Below are 15057 nucleotides of genomic sequence, written 5' to 3'. Positions count from 1 at the left end.
GAGTGTGTATACATCTCATGCATTAAATGACTCATATTGATCTATAGGGTTGAATGTCGACATTAAACGAAGTATTTTCATAAAATTCTCATTAAATCTACTGTTCAACTTTACCAATTGAGCATCAATAGCAGCAATAAAAATCTCAACATGATAATGATGTCTTCCTGTAATAAAATTACGTTCATGATGAGAACGTGATCCTCTAACAAAATATTGTGCATCCATATTTAGAATAGGGATATCATGTGCTATACAAAATGTTCCCACAATACCTATAAATGAATCCTAGCCACTATCTTTAAGATCTTATAGGAACTTTTTTGAATTACAATCTATAGCCCTTGCATTTAGAATGTCTTGTTTTGCCTTTGCAATGTCTGACAAAAAATATCATTCTGTCCCAAAATTTCTTATACCAAATACAAAATGAATAGAAAGTCAAATGATATGATTATTTTATAAGTTGAATTACCTTCATCCCATATTTGATATGTTGATCCATTCTCTCTTAAAATTTTCAACACTACATATGTTGCATCGAACGTTTTTATTAAACTGCACAGACAAAAAATGAGATCTCTATCTAGTATCACCAAGCCACTGTAGTGATCCAATTTGATTAAGTCCTTTTTGTATTTCAAGTTCATCTATAGCAATTCTGAATGCAATTTCATTTGTTTGAGCTTCATGTAATTGATCATTACGTTTACTATTTGCGCTAACAACATTAATTACATATGTTAATTGTTTTAAAAAGTTTTGAACATCGATAACTTCTTTTGAAGCTACAACAAGTGCAAGTTGTAATTTATGAGCAAAACAATGAACATAATATGCATAAGAATATTTATTCAAAATTAATGTTTGTAACTTATTCTATTCACCTTGCACATTACAAGCACCATCATATCCTTGACCCTGTATATTTTGAATATTGAGATTATGTTGAGACAACAAAGTAGAAATTGCATTCTTAAGGTAATTGTTGCAGTATCCCTCACATGTACATCTAAAATCGCTCTTGAACTTGACCTTACTTGATAACAAATCTAAGAAAAACAGCTATTTTCTCTCTCTTAGACTCATCTCAAGCTTCATCAATAATAATACAATATTTAGCATCACCAATTTTTTCTCTAATTTTAGCTCTCACTTTACTTGCAAAAACATGTGAAATTTCTTTATGAATTGTTGGTGACGTATATTTAGCATTCTGTGGGGCATTTTCTAAAACAACTTGTGCAACTTTGTTATTATAACTAGCTAAAGCTTTAATGAACTCAATAAAGTTACTTTGATTAAATGAAGTTGAACTTTTATCATGGTCTCTAAAAACACAAGATTGAAATGCCAATTAACGAACTGCGTCTACAGATGCCTTCAATCTCAAGCGGTTGTTGTGAACGAGCTCGGAACTTTGCTTTTCAATCATTTTATCTATATGTTTGCTTTAACGCCTTAAGTCATTAAATGCTCGCACGTTCATATTATGAGGTGAATTTTGACTTGACCCCTCATGATTATGAAATGCACATGTTTTTTCACTACTATCCACCTTCTTCCAAGCTCTGAATTCTTTAGTAATAAATGAACTACCATTTGAATCTGCAAGACTGAAAAGATAACATGACAAACAATATGCACTATCTTTCTTGGAGAATATTTTAACCATGGAAATCTTTAAAACCATGAAGCGTAAAATTTGCGAGGATGATTTGAAGGACCTGACACTGAATAACTATGAAGCTTGTGCGCTGATATGACCTATAATTAATATATGCTTGCCTAACTTCATCACTTTCATTAACTAGTATTTCCGATATTGGACATCGCAACCCTGGATCACGCATGATATTTTCTATAGTTTGAATTTTTGAATACTTAAAAGGTTGAGAACCTGATTCAAAAAGAACAACATCAAAAGCTTTTGGACTAAAACAACCAGCATTTTGGTTTTCTTCCTCTTGATCCAAAATAATCTTAAATATTTTTCTTCATCTTCTCAATAAGCTTATACAAAGAATCTGAAATTTAAAATATATAATAAGATTTAAACATACCAAAGAAAGATACTAAAATTTTAACTTATGAAAAGTAGGAATTTAGAACCAACCACCTTATAAACAATAGATAAAAGGACAACATTCACCTGTTGAACCTCTTGCACTATGTTGAACAACAAAAAGTTGTTTTCTCCCATCGGTAACTTGCTTTTTGAATTACCACAAGTGGAGTAAAGTCTTCTGCATTATCAGGTGCTTGATTGGACAGGTCAAAATCAGTTACCTTAGTCGTATCATCAACTCATCATCAAATAAAAAATATGACTAAATTTTATATCACGATGGATAATGTGAGGCTGTGCTTTTTCATGCAAATACTCGAGCCCTTTCAGCAAAGGAATGAACCTTAAAAAATTGTTGCATGAACTGGTGACTAATCTGAAAAAAGAAACATGGAACAATCTTCACATTTAAGCACACTAAACAACTCCTTCCCTGCAGCAAACCATTGTAATAAGATGAAAAGCTATGACACGATTAACTAAAACCATTGTAATAAGATGAAAAGCTATGACACAATTAACTAAATTTGGTGCACATCAACAAAATCAGTTGCAAAAAATGCTGCAATAGAAGTTCTCTTGTAATAGATCAGGTTATAAGCAATTTATATCAGTAAAGGTAAGAGCCTGAAAGATTGTTCATACAGAGTGGAGACTGAACTGAAATTAAAAACAGGGTACCATATTCACACTTTGCACCATTCAAATAACCCTTTGCCCGCACAAGCGTCTTCTTTATTCATCTTGAAGCACTTTCTGTAATCAGATGAAGATCTCTCAGCCTTTGAGAAAGTTGGTGCTTTGGGTACTAAAGCCCACACATAAACAAAATCAGTTGCATAGAACGCAATGATAAAATAGTTTGTAACATATTCAAGATAGAAGCAAATTAAGCAACAAAGCAAATTATTACAATAAGAGGCCCCTTATAACAAGATCCAGGTCACAAGCAAGTTATACCAGCAAAGAAAAGAGCCTGAAAAAATGTTCACATGAAGTGGTGACTGATCTGAAAAGAATTACAGGTACAATTTTCATGCTTTCTCATTTCTAATATAACTCTTTGCCCGTACATGCTCCATCTTTGTTCACCTTGAAGTAATTAGTGCTCATAAGTCATAAAGCATAAGAGAGAACAGGGTTTGAAACATTTTCAATGTTGAATAAGGACCAATCTGAAATGAGAAACGACACAGAGATCGCTCACTCAAAACCCTTTGCACAACACCAAAGTAGCACAACACTTAAATGAAATTGATCTTTATTTTTAAACCATTTGCACAACACCAAAGTAGCACAACACTTAAATGAAATTGATCTTTATTTTTGTCGTGATCACTGATCACCGTCTGAATCAGAAACTTCCCTACTAAATATTAACTCTATCTGCACTCCTGTTTATTTATTATTTATGTATCTTATACCTTGACCCTTGCAGATCTAACGGCGCTAAGAAAAAAGTCCAGAGAAGCATGCATAGAATGACAGACTAATTTCTTTCGGAAAAGGAAATGCTGAATGATATATATGTGATGATTGTAATAAAAAAAACTTTTTCTTTCACAACATGTCAAGGAAGTCCATTATATATTTTCATTTCTTTCTTCATTCATTCAAGTTCAAATTTTGGACGAATAAGGTAAAGGAAACGACCAAACGCACACACAGAATAAACAAAAATTAAGAAGGACACGGCAACAATAGAGTTAAAACTTAGGAGCAGCACGATAAATGAGGTCAACAGACATGAGACAACAACAGTGATTCAGTGAAGATCAAGGTTAAAGTACGTGCATAATAGAAATTAGAAACCCATATCACCATAGGCTGATTAGCGCTACAACAGAGAGAAAAAGCAATCGAAGAAAAGGTTAAGAAAAAAAAAAAGTATAAATGGAACGGCCCCACCATAATTCACTAGGCAACAAAAATGGAAGACCACTAAAATAATGTATGGACAAAAGTCAAGAAACGGCCCCACCTCCTTCCTGCAGCCAGCCGCCCTGCTCAATGCTCTCTTCGGATCTGGGTAGGGCTGAACTGAATTCAGATTAATTAGTTTTTCTTTTTTAAGTCTGCTGGTGTAGGGCCATGGCCCAGGCCCCCGCCATTGGTTCATTGCCATCCTAAACCACAAAGTGACGGTAATTAATTTATTATTAAGGTTATTTACATCTTTTATTAGAATTCAAAAGTGAACTCAAGTTCCAATACAGTGGTGAATTTAAAGGGTTGATTTTGTATTGAATTCATTTATTAATTTTAAAAGTCACGATATATTCTAGAGCTTTATTCATTCCCATTCAAGTCTAAATCAGAATATGGTGAATGGTACATCCAATTCCAATCCAATTAATTGACATCGCAAACCGCATTTATACCGTAAAAATTGGAAGAAAAAAAGCTTAACAAAATTGATCACTTCTACAAAAGCATTCACATGTAGAAAGCTGCTTACACCTAAGTTTGACTAAACGGCAACCACTTTGACTTAAATCACGGGCTAAAGATTTGAACCAGCTGGCCGGCGTACTGGTCAGTGGTCAAACCTTTCCCACTGCCTCTTATCCAAAAGCCGGCTGGTTGTCCCATTTCTAGAAGACGGCTGGGTCAAGTGTTAGGCCTTGGTCTCGACTCAATACATTTAAATCTACATGTATATGGCTTTTTTATTGGGGCAAAATAAATAAAACCTATGCTTGGGCAATAAAAATTTTGATTCTAATTGAGTATGATAAAATCTGAAATTTGAGTATGTAAATTCCTTTTGAAAAAAAAAATGCAAAAAGCAGTCTAGCAAATAAAAATTACCATATAATTCTTTGAAAGTGTCCTCCTACCAAAAACAAAAAGTTAACTAAAAAATAATTTACAAAATTACCGATTCTAATCAATTACTTCTGAAATTTTAAATAAAAAAAACCTTGCCTGTCGCTAAAAACACCGGTGACCATAGATTTTTTTAATTTTCTAATTTTTTTTGTTAACGGTTTGCAAATTATTCTGTTATTTTAGTGTTTTTTATTGAGACGGTTGCTTGAGAATTTTATGAAAAGGTTGAGCTCCTTTTGTGTTAACTAGCAAAAGTTATCGCTAGTGTGTTGTTATATTGAGACGGTTACTTATAGAATATGAACAAGTTGAGCTTCCACTTATTAACTAGCAATTCATACATGACATATGAGTTATTTTGGTATGGGCTTTTTTTCTATTTTTTTTTTTCTTCTTTTGAAAATGTTGGTCCGCGGTTTCATACGTTGTTAATTCACACAGTCAATCATTGGCGGCTGCGTCGTCGGCATATCATGAGGTTGAGGATGAAGTCAACCGATCAGATTTAATAGCATCACCATATATGTTCTTTTGATGTTTAAGCATTCAAATTTAGATCTAAATTTGAATACACACAAAAAAGAAAAGTTATCCGAATTTGAATCCAAAATCAATTTCATGATTTGAATCTCAATCTCAATGTTGAACCGAAACTTTAAAAATATAGAATATTGAATATAAGATATTATTTTAAAATTAAATTTGGATCCCAATCCAAATTCAATCAAATATTTATGTATATTGGAATCTGAATAGATTCAATGTTATTTCTTAAATCCAAATGCAGTTTTGATTTTGTATAATCAAAGATTAATCTTTTCCTTTATATCCAATTTTTTCAGCTCAAACAAATCTGTTGTCTGTCCTATCGATGAATTAAATGCTTCAGTGCTCAAATGACTAAAATGCCTTAGGTAATAAAGAGGTGACCTTCCATTTAAAGGTGACACCATTAGACTAAATCTTCTATAAAATGGGGGACGCCGAGGAAGAAGAACAAAGCATAGAAGCAACAGAGAGATATGAAGGCCTCCTCCGCAACCGGTACTCTCTGCTCATGGCTCCTTCTTCTTCTGCTCACTCATCTCTGCCTGTGGATGAGAGTGCAGGCGAGAGAAGTGCCGAGCTTTCGATTCAAGGCGGTGAACTTAGGAGGCTGGCTCGTCACTGAGAGATGGATCAAGCCTTCACTCTTTGATGGCATTCCCAACAAGGATCTGCTGGTAAGATAATTATCGCTTTCGAAGTTTAATTCCTTCGTATCTCCTCACGACCTTCTCTTAGAATTTAAGTTTCCAAAGGAGTTCGTGGGCAGTCGTCCCTTCATTTTCCCTTTCCTCCTAAGAGCTTCGGGTGCTCACACGATGATATTCTCTAGATCTGTGATTCCTGGGTTTCTGTTAGTTCGTGATTTCTTTCCGATTCGCTTTTTCATTTGAGTTTTACGTGTTCAGGATGGGACCCAAGTTCAGTTCAGGTCGACTGCATGGGGGAAGTATCTGTGTGCGGAAAAAGGCGGTGATTCCATCATCGTGGCCAACAGAAGCAGCCCCTCAGGGTGGGAAACTTTCAAGGTAAAAAGACATGCGCTCTGCGTGTCCGTCATTCTGTAAGGAAAAATATCGTGACATTTTGAACAAAATGTTGAAAATTAATTTATTTGATTTTATTTTTTACTTAGCATTTTTATTTTTTATTTTTTTTAAACCTTCAAAATTTTCTGAAAAAACAAATTTTCCGAAAAAATCTTGAATAACACCTCGGGAATAAAAGAATTTTACTGTCGGTTCGTCTATGCATCCAACGACAAGAGGGTTTGGAACTATATGCTATTAATAAGAGTCTCTCGTGAAATAAATTTCGATACGCAAAAGGCCTTTTCTTTCTTTTGTTGGAATTTTTGAAATTTTGCATAAATATATTTTTGTCTTTTTTAAAAAAAATCCAGCTTCTCTTTCCCACGAAAGGGGGTCTCTTTTTTTTTTGTTTGGTTGGAGAATTTTTTTAATTTTGTGTAAATTAACTATTGTACTGTTTTTTAAAGAAAAAATAAAATTTCAGTCTTCCTGTTTTATTTTCATAGGCAAGCAAGGAGCAAGGGTGGCTGGGAGGAGCCACGGCCTTGGCCCATGAGGTTTTAAACATTTAAAATTTCTGTAATAAAATTTACAAAAACTTTATTTTAGCACCTTTATAAATTTTTTTAAAAAATATGTTAGCTCCTTTTGCAGTCAATCCCTTGGCCATTTTTCTCCCCACGCCAAAAATTCTGTCTTGGCATCCACTTACAAGGGTGTTGTCTTTTCTTTTGACTTTTTTGAAGGGCATTTTCAATGGTATTTACTTGAATATTTATATGAGATACCAGCACAGTGCATAGAGTTCAAGATGGAAAAGGGTTCAATAACTTGGATTGCTATAGCTGGTTATTCCCTGGTCCAATTCTTGTGGGCGTTTCAGCGGGCATTCGGCCACCTTGAGACAGTTGAAAAACTCGTCGAGTTGACTCAATAAATACCTGAGTCAGATTAGATCGCCAACAAAGTTTGGCTACAAGTCGAGGTTTGGCTCAAACTCACCCCTAACTTGGCCTGGTCTTGGTCTTACTTACTCCTAACTCCGCTTGACTTACCCAATTCAATTGCCGTGATTTACATTATGGTTATTTGGATATTAGACTCGCTGGCCTAGTGACCCAGTCATCTGTCAATTCGAGTCTGAGTCACTTGTTTGCTAACTATGCCTTCAAACAAAGGAAAAGAACTAGAAGATGGAACTAGTCTTGGCTTCTCATTTCATACTAAACTAAGTTGGCGGCCTAGTTAACCAGAAAGCATATTTACCTGAAAGGAAAGTGGCGGAACTAGGTCTTTTTTGGCTGAAGAACACTGAAATCACTAGCCCAAGTTTGATGTGGGTGTCTTATATAATTTTTGATTCATCATAATACAATTTTAAACTTTTTTCATGAGATTTTTGATAGGTTGATGTGATTAGAGGCCTACACCAGCTCACATGTATCTCCGCCACTGTGAATGGGTGCGGGTTTTCACCCATGCTATGCATGCATTAGGGAGAAGGTTACCCTGTTCGATTGCGAAAAAATTAATTGATTTCAAAACATAATTAGATCATGAGTGGGTAGGTTCCTACCAGTTTGAACTCAGATTGGGCTCGAGATCAACTTTAGAGCAAGTCCCTGAAATTGCCTTATATTTCATAACGATGTTAATGTGCAGCTTTGGAGAGTTACAGAGGATCAGTTCCAGTTCCGAGTCTTCAATAGCCAATTCGTTGGGCTCAACGTTGGAGGGGGACCCAGCAGCTCCGTCTTAGCGGTTGCAACGGCACCGGGCGTGTCCGAGACGTTCCAAATTATCAGGAAGGCTGATGATCCGAACAGGGTTCATATCAAAGCCCCTAACGGGATGTTTCTGCAGGTAAAATCCTTTTCAGTATAAACTTTCTCTTATTTTGTTTCATCAATATTCTTCTCTTTCAGAAAAACACCGAAAAGAATATCTTTGTTATAAGTTGTACATATTATGAGCCAGTGGTGCCAACTTCATATGAAGCAAAAAGCAAAGCGGATTCATTTTTTTTAATATCGGAAAATTATATCTAATAAATCACTTTTTTTTTTTACTTTTTAAAAACTCTTAAACCTTCCAAACAAGGATAGAGAGAAGCGGGGGGCGACAAGGGTTTTGGCCCTAAATTTATATGTAAATCTAAAAAAAATTAGTTTAATATATATAAAAAAATTAAAAATTTTTATTTCGCCATCTGTTAAAATTTCCACTGCTTTCAAATGAATAATAAAATAATAATAAACACTAATAAGTAATAAACTAAATTATATGAGAGCTTCTGACGATCCTTTCGCGTTTTTTGTTTTGTTTTGTATTTTGTTTTTTGTTTTTTGTTTTGAAACCATCATCCAGTCCCTTGTCCCTTGTATGTGTGGAAAGAACGGTGGGTGTCTGGCGACCCACATATTCCGCCGATCACATAGTTTTGTGTAGGGGTATTTCAGGTACTTAAAAAACGGATAATTTTGTCATTTCAAAAACACCCTTTCTTTTCTCAGTTTAACACTTATAGGACTAAGAGGAGGTCGTTAGGGTCAATTTGAGGCCCGAACATGCAACTTGGCGATCTCACCCTAGCATGTGAGCCAACCATATAATAATGTGAATCTGCAGCCTGAAATTTTGACTCTATAATTAAAATTAAAAAAAAAAATTCCAACCAAAATTTCAGTTCTAGTTCCTCTTCGTGCTTGATAGTATAAAATTTTGATTCTAACATTGAAAATGGCATTTTGATAAAACAGAAATTAAAATTCTCAAATTCATGGATTAAAACTATTTGTGCTTCAAAGAGAGACGAAAAAAATCAAAATTTTGATTCAATAAAACCTATATTTTGGAATAAATTTTTTTTTGTTTACAATATCATTCTCATTTCAAAAAAAAAAAAAAATCTAGAATTCCACAATTAGGTCTCATCAGACGCCCAATAAACGTCAAAGCACCTTGAGAATAATGTTTTCTTATTTTATTTAGCAAAGGCATTAGAAAGCCTGACCAAAAAAAAAAAAAAAAATCTGTCTAATGCCAAAACAAAAGTTGTTCATGCCTTCATCGATAAAGAAGGTATCGGAAGCGAACAGCGGTTCATCGTCATTAGAAGAGGACCAAGGAAGAGATTTTTGTCTGGGGTTCAGAATCTCTTGTTGTAGAGCAGACTGCAAATTCTGATAGAGCGGTAGGAAGCTCAATAATATTTATAGCTTCATATGAGTTCAAACAACGGTTTTGGCAATTGGTGGAGCTAGAAATTTCGGTTAAGGGGCTTTTTAAGTTAAAATTTAAATTTTAAGGGGTACTCATATCTAAAAAATAGAAAATTAATGAAGTTTATATATATATATATATATATATATATATATATAAAGTAAATTTTGTGGGCTAGCTGGTGTATGCAATTGACCTTACCAGTTACAATCTAGTTCTGCCTATGATAAATTCCATATATATTGACACTCTTTGTTTTTATACTTGTTAGATCTACAGGGATTAAGATAACGGAAAGCCCAGATATTAAATATCTAATAGACAGTTTATAAGCGCACCCAATAGATTTCTAACATATTGTGCACGAAGGGAATGGCAGACACACCATTATCATTTGATATTAGTATCATGCAATTCTTTACCTAATAAACGAGAACTTATAAACTTGTTGTGCTGTGTGGGCATATAATAGTGGCAGACATACAATTTTCAAATGCTGCAACTTTCACTTAACAAAGTGGGAATTAATGTTGGCAGGCAAAATCAGAAGATGTGGTGACGGCAGACTTCAGTGGAGAGCCCGGGTGGGAAGACAGTAGCAAAGCAGTATTTGTGATGAATGCCTTTGGAGGGTTTGGAGGGGAGTTCCAAGTAACAAACGGATATGGACCACAAGCTACCCAAGTTATGCATGTAAGGATGCTTTTGTATAAAATTAGTTGAAGAAGAATAAGAAATTCATATATAGCAATAATTAGGGCATCCAGTCTTACAAAGGCTGGATGGGGATTCGTGATCAATCACACATCCGATTGAAAACCAATTGTCATTTATGCATTAGTCTTGGGCGAGCAGGAAGTTAGAGCATAGCTCCCCGCGAGTCGAACTGGTGGCGTGCCGCACACGTGCCTCTAGTCCACCCATTCGAGCTATTTATGCATTAATCAGTTATTAGTATTATTAGATGAAATCTGAAATAAGCTTTGGGCAAGTTTGAGATTTTGATAAACTGGATCTATTTTGGACCAAGCAAAAGATTGAGACAAGCAATTTGAATCTTTTCCAGCTCCAAATCTGATCAAGGGGCTCATTTGACATGAAAAATGCATTTTTTTAAATTGTTTTTGTCATTTTCTTTGTCTAATGAGGTAGGTAGCATTAGAAGGTTCTTGGATTTGGATCCAGTTAGAACGAGTTCTGTTTGAATCCAAAATCATGCATGAGTATAATCTTCAATTTAGATATGCTGAAACTCAGTCCAAATAAATCTGTTTGTGCCTTACGTATGCACTCCACCAGATTGAACCATAGGATCCTTGGATCTCTCTGTTCCTTTTATATCTTGAGGGCATGGGCAAAACCAGTAGGGGCCATGGCCCCCCTTCCTTCAAATATTCAGAAAAGAAAAAATCACACTTGTAATTTTTTAGAAATTTTAGTTTAGTATAGATAACAATTTTAAAAAAATATATTTAGAAACCATAATTGAGACCGCCAAAGAAAAATTTTGTAGCGGTCCGCCCATGTTTAAGGGGTAACGCAAGAACGCCAAATTGATAAGACACACCAAACTACTCATGATGCCACATATTCCAAAACCCCAAGGTAGGCGGAATGGAACGGGGGCCCGAGAAAATGACAAGTGTCACAAGAAAAGAAAATCCTCCTCCTTATTCCCACGGGACGGGGTGGCTTTTGAGGTCAAAATGCCAATAAATTTCAATTTTTCACTGTAGCTCTTGATTTCTGCAGGACCATTGGAACACATTTATAGTTGAAGATGACTTCAGCTTCGTTGCAAAAAATGGCTTGAACGCAGTGAGAATTCCAGTTGGGTGGTGGACTGCCGTGAACCCCACACCTGCGCCTTTTGTTGACGGATCCTTGGACATACTGGACAAGGCGTTTTCTTGGGCAGAGTAAGATCCAGCAACTAAAACTATAAGCTTTTATGTGCCTTCTTATATATTTTTTAACACCAACTTGAGCTCATAAGTTGGAAACAGAAAAAAAAATGAAAAATTTATTAATTTCAAACAATGACAATGTCTGTTGTTTTTCTCTGTTAACCAGGAAGTATGGTCTCAAGGTCATAGTGGATCTCCATGCTCCACCTTATTCTCAAAATGGATGGGAACACAGTGCGACAAGAGATGGCACCATTGAATTTGGATCAACTCAAGAAACCATTGACAAAACCGTTGGCATTATAGAATTTTTCGCCTCAAGGTATATGTCCCTAGCTCTTTGTTAGATGTTCACATATTCAGATTTGAATGGAATGAAGAAAAATTCGTTGCGTATCTCGATCCAATTTCAAATTCATATTCCAAATCTGACTTCTAAATTCACAATTGGATTACAATCAAATACAAATGCAATTCTTATTATAAAATGCTACCAACCAATTGTAAAAGATATGGATATTTGAAGTAGGATATTTGTCTTGCTAAAAAAACTAACCTGAATTCGAACCCCATTGGACATTTATTTGAAACGTAGTTCAAGTTTGGTTGGATATCATTTTAAAATTGAATTCAATCTGATTTTTCAATCGGATGTTAGATGTTTTTTCATATAAAAGAGGCACCTTGAAGAGGCCAAAGCCTCCCCCTTCCTCCAACACACCCCCTTTCTTTTTAAGGTATAAAGCTTTTTGTTATAAAGCTTTTTTAAGGTATAAAGCTGCTTCACGACCTAGATGAGAAGCGAAGTGCCAGTCAACTAGAGTGCAGCACATCCACTATAATAGTACCGTCCATGGAAAAATCAAACTGATGACTGAACCTTCACTGGCCCGCCAACCTGACCAGTTATGCTACACTGCTTGGTTCAGTCGGATACCGGATCTCTTTTCTTGTAACGCAAGTCGTGCAAGTTTTGTGGAGGTTTTATGTGGTTAAGAGGCATGCATTTGAAATTCTACACTGTCGGAACAATGAGCTTGGGCATGATGTGATGAGTTAAGCACTTAAACTAGCCAAATTTTAAACATAGAGATTTTTTTCTTTGTTCATTTCCAAAGACTGAAGCTTCTATGTTGTTGAAAGAAGAAGGCCCAAAACGTGGGTATGTGATTACCATTTGCACTTAACAGCAGTCATTATAATGTGGCTGGTATGAAAAGTACTTACGCTTGTTATATTTCTAATTTGGGAAATGAAAGTGACTATTTTATTTAAAGCGATTGTAAACTTTAACCTTGTAAATATATTTTAGCCAAACCCTGTAGAGTTCTTCTGTTTAAATGAAAAAGAATGTACAAAATAAATCGTTTTTTTTTTTTTTTTTTTAATGCAGGTATGCGAACTCACCAAGCCTAGCAGCGGTGGAGCTTATCAACGAGCCCAGAGCTCCTGAGGTGTCTCTTGATGCCCTTACCCAATATTACAAGGCCGGGTATGATGCGGTCAGGAGACATTCCTCCACAGCCTACGTCATCATGTCCAACAGACTGGGCTCGCCCTCGTCACCAACTGAGCTCTTCCCCCTCGCCAATGGACGCTCTGGAACCGTCATTGATGTCCACTACTACAACCTCTTCTCTAGTGACTTCAACAACTTGTCGGTGCAGCAGAACATAGATTTCATCTACCAAACCAGAGCTTCTCAACTGAACACCGTAACCTCAGCCAACGGCCCCCTTTCTTTTGTGGGTATGTATAATTTCTATATTCCACTGTTTTTCCTTTAGCTCTTCATTTTTTTTTTAAGAAAAAAAAGGAAACTCATCTAAACTTACAACCACACATTTTTTGCATAGGAAGACGGCATCGGTCATTAGAAAAAAAAAAAGAAAACAACTCTTCTATTTTTGTCCTTAAATGGGATTTTTTATTCTCTAAAAGTACGGGCATTTTTTTTATCATTCAAACACAAATTTTGAGTCTTGTGAAAATGCTTGTATGTCTTGCAAATTTTGGACGACACGAGACTGTGTCCTGGGCACTTCTATTTATTATATATATTTTTAAGAAGTTTATACATTTGGCGTTAAAGACTTAAATGTTAGACGGACAAAATGACCAAAATGCCCTTATGTTAGAAAAAACGAGACCCCCACTAAGGGAAAGTAAGGAAAAAAAAAGACAATTTACTTTTTGTAAAGCATTCAGAACACCCTCTTATTTTTCATAAATGACCAATATGCCCCTAGGCGAAAATATTCATGCATGTTGGGACCTTAAAGCATGAAATGCAAGTATTCCTGCATTTCAGCAACTCAATCATAAAATGATTCAATGTGTTGTTACTAGTATATGGCCTTTGACGATTAATTCTATTATATGGAAATGGTGAAAGTGACGTCATATTTTCCTGACTTTAATTTAAATTTCCGGAACAAAAAAGGTGAATGGGTGGCAGAGTGGCAAGTTCAGAATGCAGCGAAAGAAGACTACCAGAAGTTTGCAAAGGCTCAGTTGGATGTGTACGGGCGAGCCTCCTTTGGATGGGCTTACTGGACCCTCAAGAACGTGAACCCGCATTGGAGCCTCCGATGGATGATAGAGAACGGCTACATCACTCTCTAGTTGTAGCACATTTGCTTTCTTTCTCTCCTGCATTGTATCCAATGGGACTGCTATTATGTACCCAAGTCCTTGAATAAACATCCAAATTTATGGCAGAAGCTCAAAAAGAAAAACTCTACCATATGTATGAGTGGAAAACACACAAACACACACACACATATATATATAATCCAACACAGAATCCAACTGACGCCGGATCATCTGTCCTGTGCCGCTGCGCTGGATCGGATGGCCGAAAGAATTCAACTACTTCTATATACACATAAATTTGAAAAATCTTATGTTTGAAAAACTATTACTAGGCATTAAAACTTGTTGCCACATGTTTCTAGGCGCAGTGACAGTAGCGATGGTTTGATCCACTAATTTTAGCAACAGTTCAGAACTTTTGCTAAAAATCTTTAGCAATGCCATTGATAAAAACGTATTCTCTTGTAGTAAAGGACAAAACAAAAAAAGAAAGCGAACAAACTCAACCAAAACACCTTTGCTGAGAAAGAGAAAAGGATTGACCTCAATGTGGCTCATGTCGAGGAACAACGACGATTCTGAATTGGAAGATACGCAGGGTGGCAACTCAAACATGGCAAAGGGATCTGTTCATATTGACAGCCTCCATGGAAAATGTTGTCCTTGTCACTGTAACACTGTTGATCCTATCATCCTAAATTGTCATCTCACTACAACATTCTTGGTTAATACCGACGGCGCCTCTGGTGGTTGGCATAGACCACCATGCGCCGTTGGCTTTTGCTGTTCCAACGACTCTGAGCTGTCTGGGCTATGTCTCGTCGGCTTTGCCATTGTTACAAACCGTTGGTAATGC

At 35.8% G+C, this 15057-nt stretch overlaps 1 protein-coding gene across 1 annotated transcript; it reads left to right on the top strand.

Annotated features, from left to right (window-relative positions):
* Positions 1 to 5883: 5883 nt before the first annotated feature.
* LOC116266549 (probable glucan 1,3-beta-glucosidase A) lies at positions 5884 to 14354 on the top strand. The gene is made up of 8 exons (XM_031647794.1): positions 5884 to 6123; positions 6355 to 6474; positions 8140 to 8340; positions 10237 to 10392; positions 11452 to 11618; positions 11773 to 11928; positions 13000 to 13355; positions 14050 to 14354. The coding sequence occupies exons 1-8, from the start codon at positions 5923 to 5925 to the stop codon at positions 14229 to 14231; spliced, it is 1539 nt and encodes a 512-aa protein (XP_031503654.1). The 5' UTR covers positions 5884 to 5922; the 3' UTR covers positions 14232 to 14354.
* The last annotated feature ends 703 nt before the right edge of the window (positions 14355 to 15057 follow it).

Source organism: Nymphaea colorata, chromosome 13, assembly GCF_008831285.2.
Source record: "Nymphaea colorata isolate Beijing-Zhang1983 chromosome 13, ASM883128v2, whole genome shotgun sequence".
NCBI lineage: Eukaryota > Viridiplantae > Streptophyta > Magnoliopsida > Nymphaeales > Nymphaeaceae > Nymphaea > Nymphaea colorata.
The sequence above is the reverse complement of the archived record's forward strand: the minus strand, read 5'-3'. Positions and strand labels throughout refer to the sequence as shown.